At 31.1% G+C, this 12564-nt stretch overlaps 1 protein-coding gene across 1 annotated transcript; it reads right to left on the bottom strand.

The window, feature by feature from the left end:
• Nucleotides 1-6455: 6455 nt before the first annotated feature.
• Nucleotides 6456-8217, bottom strand: LOC131647497 (alkane hydroxylase MAH1-like). Its single transcript, XM_058917391.1, has one exon. It carries the CDS (start codon nt 8189-8191, stop codon nt 6704-6706), a length of 1488 nt encoding a protein of 495 aa, XP_058773374.1. The 5' UTR covers nt 8192-8217; the 3' UTR covers nt 6456-6703.
• Nucleotides 8218-12564: the final 4347 nt, after the last annotated feature.

Here is a 12564-nt window from a genome sequence, read left to right as displayed (position 1 = left end):
AAAACTAAATAAAACGAAGGCTGCAACTTAAAACGAAAACTTGGAAATTATGCGCTCCGAATCTGATTTCGACTCCAACACGAAAGTCGTAGCTCTCTGTCTTAGCTTTCCGGCGATTATTAGAACGCCTCAATCGGATTCCTAGAACTTCAATTATGATCGTTTCCGTAAAAGCTGTCAAAGCTGAAAATAAAATACGAAAATCAAATAAGTATAAAAATAAACTAAATTATAAAAACACATTAAAAGGGAAAAATAACCAAAATAAAACATGGAAATGTAAAAGTATAAACATAGAGGATCGTGTATCAAAATACACTGATCAGTGTCATTTGATCATTATATGTAAATAGAGTCTCATAAGTTATTTATCATAAAAGAATTCGATTTGTCTTACCATAGGTAAACTATAACTAACTAACATAGAGCCTCCGAAAAATTGAGACGATTATACATAAAATTTGTTCACAATTTGTCGATTAATATATATATATATATATATATATATATATATATATATATATATATATATATATATATATATATATATATATATATATATCATACATTTTACATCGGGAATTTAGTTGTTAATGAGTTGTTGGCAAAAGAAATAGAACTCAAACTTCACTCTAATATGATTTCAAATAAATAAACTCTCTACACTTCTCTATATGTTTTTGCTCCTCTTATTAGGGGTGGACATTGGGTCGGTTTGGGCGGGTTTGGGTCCAAAACGTCGAACCGGCCCAAACCGCAGTTTGGATCTAAAGATCCATTTCCGCCCATAACTTTTTAGGATCATGTGGTTTACACATTGTTCGGGCCACGGGTTTTTCGGATGCATCTGTGCGGATTAACATCTCAAAAAAACCTAAACATATCAGAAGAAAAATTAAAAAAAAAAGTAAAATTTTAGTACATATTTAATATCAGATCTGGATCATTCATCGACCAGAAACAAATATTAAGAAATAAATGATAAAGAACAGAGATATTTGAAAACAAAAGAGAATGAGGTAGCAAGTTAAGGAGAGAAAAGAAAAGGTATGTAGTTTCTCTTTGTTGTTTCTGCATAATAGAGCATGGTTGTGTTTCAAGAGAGGTTAGTTGATAAGTTTGGAAATAATAATATAGGAAATAAATAAGATATAATAATATAGTAGTAGTAATAAGGTAAGCTAACTATAACCACAATCAAAAGGAAAAAGTCAGCTATCAGTTAATTATTATGATATTTTATGGTAGTTTAATTGCTAACATACGGGTTGGGTTGGGTTGGGTTGGGTTGGGTACAGCTGGGTCCCAAAATTGGACCTGCACCTGCCCGTGTAAACCCTTCTAAAACCGATTTTGAACATCCAATCACCCGCATAACCCATTTGACCCGCCCATTTGACAAAAATTGGTTCGGTTTCACTGGATTAATACGGTTTGCGGGTTTCTGTCCACCCCTACCTCTTATTCTAAAGAAAAATTTGAAGGGATGGTTGGGCTTGGTATTGATGGAATATTAATGGTATTGAAAGTTATAGTATTTTAAATTGTTAAGGGCGAATAAGAAGAATAAGAAGAATTTTAATAGTTTATTATAAGAGTCTTCAAATTCAAACTGATTCAAATAAAAATAGTAAATCGATTCAAAAAATCAAAAAACCGCAAAAAATCAAATATAATTGGATGTGTTTGAATGTTATTTTGTAAAAACTGCTCGATTCAAATCAGATTTTAAATTGATTTTTTAAAACCGATTCAAACTCAACCGACCCGCATGTGTATAATTTTATAGTTATTCAGTTTTTATTAATATTATATTTTTATATTTATAATACGATTGTGTAAATTTTTATTCAATGAAACTTATTTTTTAATAATATTTATTAGTTTAGTTTTATTTATTTATTTTTATCATTTCATTTTTTTAACCAAAATTGATATTTTCATTTTTGTAATATTAATTTTTAGTATACTATATGTTATATATTATATTAAATATACTATTTATTAGCATTTTAATAATCTAAATAAGAAATATAATTTATCATTTGGATATCTAAAAATCGATCTGAATTAAACCGCATGAAATTGAATCGGATTAGATTAGATTTTTTTAATCAATCATCCAAAAATAAACGGAATAGCGGATAAATTTATCTTTGAATGGAATGTGTTTTACCTCAAAATTGATTCAAACCGCATCGCGAACACCCCTACCCCATCATGCAAGGATGTTGATGTGGTTCCTATTACTACTAGTTTTAGTTCTGGTCATGTGTGTCCATCTGAAACAACTTCTCAAATATATAATATTGTAGAGCAGCTCTAAAACATTTTTGTCACTTAGTCGGGTGTCATGTCTTCCTCCTTTGTTAAAAGTTTAAACTCTTTTAGACTATTAGATATGTTTCCTTCCATGTGGATCCTTGAATCTAAAACATCACACCACATGCCATGTGATGATAAATCATTTATGTCTTTAAATCATGTTTCACCTATGCTGATTAAAACTCTTAATAGCACTTACATCATTAGCATACATTGGTTATGTCACCACTACTAATATTTCATTTTCTGGTGTTTATTGTATTCCTAACCTTACTTATAGTCTTGATTTTGTAGTAATATTTTTTTATATTATTTTAATATTCCAATAATTATTATGTGGGCATATATTTTAATTATATTAATAATTTTATCAAATTAAGTGCCTTAAATAAATAATTAAGTGATCAAATAAAATTAAATGGTTAATTAGATTTATTTAAAAATTAATTAATTAATTGGATATGGGCTCAAGTATGAGTAGATGTCAAGATGATCCATTTCAAAATAATGGACCCTAATTGATCATCACTCTATAAATAGGCCATGGTCCACAGTATATCGTACACAAGCAATTTATGTCTTTTATTCATCTGAAGAGTATTCTGGGCATTAGAAGTATCGGTTGAGGAAGAACCACACAAGCCATCAAGTGTTCATTGCTTGTCTCCTAACCTTCAGGATTGCCGCCAACATAAACTTTCTCAATGAATCCATGTATTCCTTAAATCAATTTGTGGGTCTTTTATCTTTATACATGTTTGTATGACTATCTGACTTTCGCACTAAATTATATGTTATATTTTATTGAGCATGTATGATGATTGACGTTATTGATTTAATTCCAACAGATTCTATTAGTCAATTATATGATTCTGGTTATATAATTACATTTTCTTCCACTTCCTATTGTGTGTAAGATCCCCATTCTATAAGGCTGATTGAGACAGGTCATGGACAGAGAAGACTCTATGAGTTGAATGAGCTGGATGATAATTTATTTATTAAAATTCAATCACATTCCCATGTATAAAAGTCGATAATATTATCACAATTGAGAATTGATACATCCATCATTTTGCAACCACTAATCATTACTAGTCAACGTTTGTAGATGGTTTAGTTTTCTTATCTTCTTTGGCATCTTCTTTATTTCAGCTCCTTCCAGATTAAGATGGCGTAAACAGTCAAGTTTGTAAAAATCTAAAGGAAATTTAGTCAAATTATCACACCTTTTCAATTCCAGTCTCTCTAAGTTATAAAGCTTACAAATAGAGTCGGGACCCCTTTTAATATTTGTCCAAGACAGGTTTAGATAGCGCAAAATATTTAAACTACCTATCTCATCTGCTAGTTCTAGATTTTCAAGTGGAAAACCATAACCACGAATCGACAAAATCTGCAAATATTTTAGTTTCGAAAATAAATCACATTGCACATTGTTGCTTATCATGAAACATTCGTCACTATCTCTTTGTAGTCCTACCAACAAGTTGAGTAATCCCTTAGCTTTATAAATGCGCTTTAATATCCCATCTTCGACTTTCAAATCAAGAGAACACCAAATGTGGCGTGTCCTTTCAATGTTTTCTCTCACTCGCTTAAAGAGAGTTTTTTTTCAAGAGGTTCCCCATTGTTGTTAGGGAGAACGTTGATGGTGTCTTTGCCGAAGAAGGTGATTTTGGACTCTGGCTCCTTCTCCAAGTTTATCTTCGAGTCTATGGGTATGACGCTTGCTGTCAAAACTTGTCTGATATATGTTTTGCGAGAAGAGCTAGATTCTCCTCCGCCGACAAAACCTCAGGCAATAGTGTTAGTAATAATCTTGAAATTTTGTTTTTCCGTCCTCCGGGAGAAGGTGGTGAAAACGAGTGGTGAATGATGACGAATGTGGCTCAAGTCAGTTTTATCAGGTTCTACGGGGAAAGCCAATTGTACTTGCTAAAAGTACAATGATTGATAACTCTTAGCTGCATAGGGTTGTCTAAGGATTATTGGGTTGTTATGGTGTTAGAGCAAGTTCACGCAAGGATGATGAGAAACTATGTATACGGGTTATAAGAGTATCTTAGACCTGATGTTAGACTATAAAAAATCAATAACAACATTTCTATCCTCCATGAAGGTCGGGAATGGATAGTTAATTCCCTTATTATTTCGGGTAGTAAGTAGGCGAGTAACTTAGTTTAAAGGAGATTGTTGCATATTATATATGCGTGTTATGATAAATGAGTGTGCATTGCAAGAAATGGACAACTAACGGATTTATTCTGGCGATGGACGTTATCCACTTATTTTTAATAAATTTTGTATCACTTTCATTTTATCCTTATAAATATATCAATACAACATTATTTTTCAAAATGTGACATTTTAGAAATAATTTTTTTTCTTGGGTGTAAAAAACTCCGTTACTGTTTTTCTTCTAAGTTTCTAAACAGCTACAATATATGTAATATTTTAAAATTTCATTTTGAATGTAGAGAAAAATAAGAGAGGTGCCATAATGGCATTCATATTCATATGCATGTTGCATGACCAAGACACCCAATGCATGTGTGCTTGAGACATTGTAGCACGAAATAATGTATTTGTTCCCGATTCCAAGATTGAGCAGACAAATTATGAGAGATTATGAGAGGTTGTAAATGTAATTCAGAAAAGATCACATGATGTGAATAGTGTTCTAGAAATTTGTTAAACGAGAGGCATGATGACCACATATAAAATGCTTTTGCTACAATTTTGGTATGAATAAGGAGAAAAAAATGTATAACATGCTTGAATTTGAATAAAATGCTTTACATTATATTTAAATATATCTAAGTTATCCTATTTTCAACACCTTTTATTGTTTTCATATATATAATTTTAAAGGGTCTTGCTAACGAATACTCTCAGGATACTATTTAAGCATACAAAATAAAGAAGATACTACCTCCGATCCTATTTATAAGAAAAAATTCTCTTTTTAGATACATTGAATAAATAATGTATCTAGACAGTATGTTGTCCAGATACATTATTTATTCAATGTATCTAAAAAAAGAACATTTTCTTATAAATAGGACCAGAGGGAGTAATTTTTATAAAAGTCATGATTTCAATTTCCAATGTATTTTCATTGCATTGAATGTACGCATTTCTAAAAAAAACTTACTCCCATTTTAATCACTTAACCAAGGACACTTGTTAGCATTTCCCAATTTAAAAATTAAAAATGATTCACATAAATTTATCAAATATATTTTAGAACTTAAATTGGGTACTTTGGAGAATGTGTTGAAAAACAAATTCAATAGTTGAATCCTTGCAATGAGGATGTTGAATAGGGTGTTTAAAGTGAGGTGTATTAATTGGTGTTGAAAGTTTTCAACATGTTGAATGTGGAAAGAGTGGGGTCTATAAAATACTTTGTAAAATTTTATTGGTTGTTTTGAATGTTTAAATTTTTTAGTGTGTTGTGAATGGTGGTGGAATAGGATGTTGAATTTTATTAAACAAAATCATTGTAGTGAGTATAAATTGAATGTGTGTTGAATTATTAGGTGGAAGAAAGAGAAGATGATGTGTAGTATAAAAAATGAAAAGGGAGGGTGTTGAATTTATAAACCATTGTTAATAATTTTAAAATATTGGTCATATTTTAAATTATTTAGTATATTTAATATTATTTTTTAATACATAACTCTAATTAATATATATATATATATATATATATATATATATATATATATATATATATATATATATATATATATATATATATATATATATATATAATATCTTTTAAAATATGAAAATTCAATATTAAATATTAGTATTTTTTTAACAAAATATACACATAAAATGTTTGTATCATGTTTTTCTATAAAAATAAGATATAAAATATAAAATATAAAATGTGGATTATATAAAAGAAATAGAAATAGTGTTTATACATAAATCTACGATAGTATTTATTGCTTTTCTGTTACTGACAAATAGAAATAGTATTATGAGTTCACAACTCCCAACTATAAAATAAAGAGTCTATATAACTTAAAACTACTAAATTTCATTGAATAAATTTTCACATACAAGATGAAATTTCTTCTGAATAACACTTGAAAACTAACTACTAACAATTTAACAAAGGGTCACACTAACATTAAAGATAAAAATAATAAAAAACACAATTAGAAAATAACAAGAACATGCAAATAGGTTGAAGCAAACACCCAACTTCACCAAACTTATAATGCTTATTTCGAGTTTCTTGCATTCTCAAAGTCGACAATTCGTACTCGTTTGATCAAAATCAGACTGTCTGATCTCAATCCAACGACCCCAGATGCATGAATATGTCAAACATTGAGTGAAGTGAATCTCATTTCTTACATCAAATGCATCTTTTACTAACTTTGACCTTAAGTCCATGCTTCATACGTAGAATCATAGAAACCCTAGGAGCAATAGTGTGACCTTCCACAGCCTCTATATGAAACTTCCATAACACAGCAGCTGCAACCATTTTCATTTGAACAAAGGTAATATCTTTTCCCAAACAACTTCTTGGACCTGCATTAAACACTATGAACTTGTAAGATGGCACATAAGCAATACCTCCTCGACTCGATATCCACCTCTCTGGCTTGAACTCCAAGCAATCACTTCCCCATATTTTCTCCATCCTTCCCATTGCATACAAAGAATATATCAACTTTGTATTTGGACTAACATAGTCTCCACTAGGCAATATATCAGATTTTATTGCACATTTGTGTTCAAATGGAATAGGTGGATAAAGCCTCAAAGCTTCACAAATAGCTCCATGAAGATAAACTAGCTTATTAAGCTTTTCAACACCTAAACTAGTCATCAAATCATCATCATTTGCATGACAATAATCTTTGATTTCTTGAATGATTTTTGTTTCCACAATAGGATGAGTTGAAACAAGCCAAAAGAACCAACTTAGACCTGAACTTATTGTTCCATTTCCAGCACCCAAGAGACTCACTGCAGTGTCTCTAATATACTTCTCATTGTCAGCCTTTTTTTCTTTCATTAGTTCCTTTAGCAAGCAAGAATGACTTTCATCAACACCTTTGGAATAAGCTATACATTTAGACAAGAATTGGTGAAGAATTTCTTGAGCTGCTTTGTTCTTCTTCTCTTGACCAATATGTAGCCATTTTTGTAGCTTCCAAAAGCATTTTGGAATATATTGTCTTGATAACACCATATCCTCAAGCATATAAATAGCTTTTACAAAAGAAGTGTCTAACAACTCATCATTGAACTTGTAAGGAAGGCAATTAGGATCAAATCCAAATAAAAAAGTACAAGTAATATCAAAGGTGAACCTCTCAAGAATGTTTTGTAAATCAAGTACCTGTGCACCTTTTGATGCATGATGATCAAGAAATGGTAGCATGCAATTCTCTAGCTTCTTGTGAATGTTTTGTTGAAGGGATGTCTCAAAACTTTTGCTTTTAAGCAATGAATGAAGTACTGCCCTCTCTTGTTTCCATGCATTTCCATCCAAGTTTATAATACTAACACCAAGAATTTCAAAGATCTCATGGAAATCAGATCCTTTTCCATAGTTGCTGAAATTCTTGCTAGTGATGTGGTGCACATTCATGGGATCACTGGTGAGGATAAAGTTGGCAATGTTTGTGAACCAAGGTCCTTTGAAATGCAAAGTACCTCCATAATATTTCATTCCTGAGGTTACAAAATCATGAATATTGGATTTGTTGTGAAAAACAGATGGTAACATGCCCATTATTGGCCAATTTGGAGGCACATTTCTGTTGCCTCTCCATATATTGTAGAGCACGATGAAGAGAATGGCTACAAACAATGTAATATACAAGGTCATTTTATTTAGACTAAAGTGTATGTGATTCAAATTTTGTCTCTGTGAATGATATCGTGGAGAGGAAGAGGATGGGTGTGTCTATATATATATTGCTTATCAAAATATATATATATATATATATATATATATATATATATATATATATATATATATATATATATATATATATATATATATATATATATATATATATATAATGAAGTAATTTTAAGGTGGGTTATGGTTTTTTGGGTTTTCCTCAATGTCTATAACAAAAGGCTTAAGAAAGAACCTCAAGTTGAAAGACGCATTGGATAAGTAGATGTTTGTTTAAACTAGAAATAGACGATTAGATAATTCCACCCTCTAACACACAATCATCGTCTGATATAACCTAATGGTTGACCGGACAACGCGCCGCATCACGCGTAAACGATTTTCTACTGTTGTTGGTATATAAGGGTAAAGCGTGTTATTTCAAGTATTCAGATTCATTCTCAATCACACATTACTTCTGATTTATCTCACTAACTTGGACTTAGAGTGTTAACCTTGCATATCAGCTCCTTCTCCGCTGCATCAAAAGTATTGATCCATTGGAGCAAGACACAACTTCACCATCTCACCTTCATTTCTAGTTCCCAATCGCACAATGGTGCTATTTGTGAAAATAGATTTTTGATTCCCGAAAATTTCCACCAAAGAACTAGATCACCAATCTTATTTCTTAATGTTTCAACTTTCTCATCGAACAAATCTATCATCAGCTTCATCAAGCATGGTGACATTCACAGTCACTAAATCTGCCGATCAATGAAAAGTTGTTGCTACAGCCGCTGAAGTTGCTAAAACTTCTCTTCTTGTCCTCATCCTCCCGTGGAAGACAATCCAATTCTCGAGGCATCTTCATCTCAACCTATGCAACAAAATTCCGCTCCTCTAAGAGTTGTCAAGAAGCATTAAAAACTCTCTCATTCTTTAGATCCACACAACAATCTCATCAGGGCGAATCATCACACTGACCTCCTTCACTACCTATTATACCTAAACAAGAAATGCTCCCAACCCATAAATTGTGGCAAGAAAAATTTGAAGTGTAGGGAACCTTCGAATTACTAAACAATGTCTAAGATATAGTACAACATGAGAGCTCACAATTACTAACTGAAAGGATATTTAGGACTGAAGAGAACCTTTAATACACTCCACCAAGGGACAATACCATACAAAAGGCATCCTCTTGGGGAAATCAGGCCTCCATGCCAATACCGTTTCTTGTTGGCACAGTGACACTATAGAGAGAAGTCCCGAGGTCACCCGTTTGCGACCGATATCGAGGACATAGACCTCCCCCACCCAATTAAAAGAATGAGTGGTAGTCATACTCCTCCCGAGGTTCATTGTCCTCATGGTTCACTAGAACGTCATCCTTGAAGAAGGGAAATATATGACACAAATTCTCTAGCTATAAGAGTGAAAGAAGAACTCGTCGTCTTTCGCTTCCTCGACATCAAAATCCCGAAGGCTGTAGAGAAGCCTTTAAAGTTGCAGAGTTACAATAGAATCGAAAATCTAGATGAACATGTTGAGTATGTAGATGACAAGATGAATTAATACCACGCCCAAATGGCCAATGAAGTCCAAGCTCTTCGCATTAAACCTAGCCAGATCTATGATGACGTAGTTCAATACCCTTCTTTATGGGGGTATTGATTCGTGGAAGGATCTGTGTGACGTCTTCACCACCTATTTCACCACCTGAAAGCTCCAACCCACGACCACAGTCTTACTCAGTGGGGGTCACGAAAAAAGGAAGCCTTGTATGTGTACATTGACCGTTTCATAAAAGTGGTAGTTAAAATGGGCGGCTCAAATGATGGACTTAATGTTGGATATTTAAAAAGGGGTTGAGACCGTATTGCATGTTCCGGGAAAATATGGAGCTCGAATGAACCTATAATTTAAGTGATTTTCTAGATAGGGAACAACCCTATATCAACTATGAAGAAGAACTTCTAGACGAAGAATGAGAGAGAGGTCGGGGAGCAGTGAACTCTAGGTGCGATCAAGCACCCAAAAGAGACAATAGTCATTGTAAAGAAGATGGGGAACGAGGAACCTGACTCATATTCACCACCTACAACCCTTTGAACACTTTAATGGATAAAATATTTGAAAGAGTATGCAAACAATGAGTTTAAGGAAGTCGATATAAGGAATCCTTGTTCGATAAGAGAATCATCTAGGATGAGAAAGTACAAATATTTCCATTTATGCAAGAGTGACGACCACAACACCAATGAATTCATCCATAAAGAGGTCGGTACCATAAGAGACGGCGTAGGAACCGAGAAGATTTACCAAAGAAGAAATTCCCTCCCCACAGAGAAAAATCATCCCCCAAAAAAGCTATTGAGATTGTAACTTGAGCCAAAGAGAGGAGAGGCAACAACAAATAAGAAGAGGAAGATTAGAAATAAAAGCATCAATACATCACATCCATTATCGGTGGCCTTCTAAGGATAAAGAACCCCTCCAAGGGGATGATGAAGCAAAAAATAGCCGAGTTAATGGCTGTTGAAAAAGAATAGGGGAATGTTTCAGCCGGTGTAGTGGTATAATTCAAATAGACCTCGGGACGAGGTGAAAGGCATAGAAGACGGAAAAAGAACGATGTGATTTGAGCCAAATCTTGAGTTTGTGATTTGAATCAAAGAAATAATGAGTTGAATTAAAGGTAGTGAAGTGAAAAGTTTGTTATTTGTGACTTGAATCATGTTTGGATGTGTGATTTGAGTAAGACAATGTGTGATTTGAGTCACAGTTTGATGACCATGATTCAAATTAACTTCCGTATGATTCAAATCAAGAAGAATTGTGATTCGAATCACGTATTTCTCTGATTCGAATCAGACTGGCGAAGCAAACTTTTCACTTTCAAATAGGTGTTTGATTCAAATCACAACTTGTCTGATTTGAATCAAGCCTTATAAAAACTATGATTTAAGACTTCTAACTTTTGATTCAAACTACACCCAACATTTTGACTTATATCAAATTGTAAAGGCTAAATTCACATTTTTTATGGGTTCAATTCTAATGGATTAAATGTAAAGGTGTCTCAAGGTAGATGTTTAACAAATGAATAATAAGATTACAAACAAATTACAAACGAATTATACAAACGTGATAAATCAAATTACATACACAAAGAGATAAAAAAAAATGATAAAACATCAAAATAAACAATACCGCCAACGCATTTTCTAGGAAAGTGCGAACCGCAACATCAAAGGTGGAGATCTCCTAGTATTTTTTATATTAATCTATGAAAAATACTTATCTCATATTTTTTATGTATCAATGATAAAAATATAAATATAGTGTTTTTATTATTATTTATTAGTGACACATTTTTTTAAAAAAAATTATTTTAATGTATGGGTGATGAATATCTGTCGCCTAATTTTTTAGTAGGTTTAAATGCACTTTTGATCCTGTAAGTTAGTTTGTTTTTTATTTTTGTTCCTGTAATTTTTTTTTCTGAGTCCCTATATCTAATATTTTGTTTGCAGTTTAGTTCCTAAAGTCAAAATCCGCAGGAAAATCTGCAGGTTTCCTGCGGATTTTGCTGCAAATTTTCCAACGGATTTTGATTTTAGAGACTAAAACAAACGCGAAAGTGAAATATAAGGACTCATACCTAGAAAAAAACTTATAGGGGCGAAAATCAAAAACACGCTAACTTACAGAGACCAAAAATGTATTTAAGCCTTTTTAGTATGTCACTCACAACATTTATTCAATTTTTTTTATAATTATCAATGCATATCTTTTATAATTATTTTATATTTTATCAATACAAATGTTTTCTAAAATTTATTTATATTTTTTTAAGTTTATAAAATTCATGAATATCTCATATATATATATATATATATATATATATATATATATATATATATATATATATATATATATATATATATATATATATATATATATATATATATATATATATATATATAAAATAAAAAATTGTAATCTATATATTATAATTATAATTATTTTTATTTTAAAATAAAAGAGTTAACTAACTTTTTTAATGAAAAATCATATCTTCCGTGTAGGTATATTATTATTATTATTATTATTATTATTAATTATTATTATTATTATTATTATTATTATTATTATTATTATTATTATTATTATTATTATTATTATTATTATTATCTTCTAGACAACGATAATTTTTTTCTCTAATATTTTCGAACAATTTTTCTTTTATTACTGTAATCAGTAAGCAATTTGCCATCTATCATATATATATATATATATATATATATATATATATATATATATATATATATATATATATATATATATATATA

This window comes from Vicia villosa, linkage group LG2 (genome assembly GCF_029867415.1).
Source record: "Vicia villosa cultivar HV-30 ecotype Madison, WI linkage group LG2, Vvil1.0, whole genome shotgun sequence".
NCBI classification, from domain to species: Eukaryota; Viridiplantae; Streptophyta; class Magnoliopsida; order Fabales; family Fabaceae; genus Vicia; species Vicia villosa.
The sequence above is the reverse complement of the archived record's forward strand: the minus strand, read 5'-3'. Positions and strand labels throughout refer to the sequence as shown.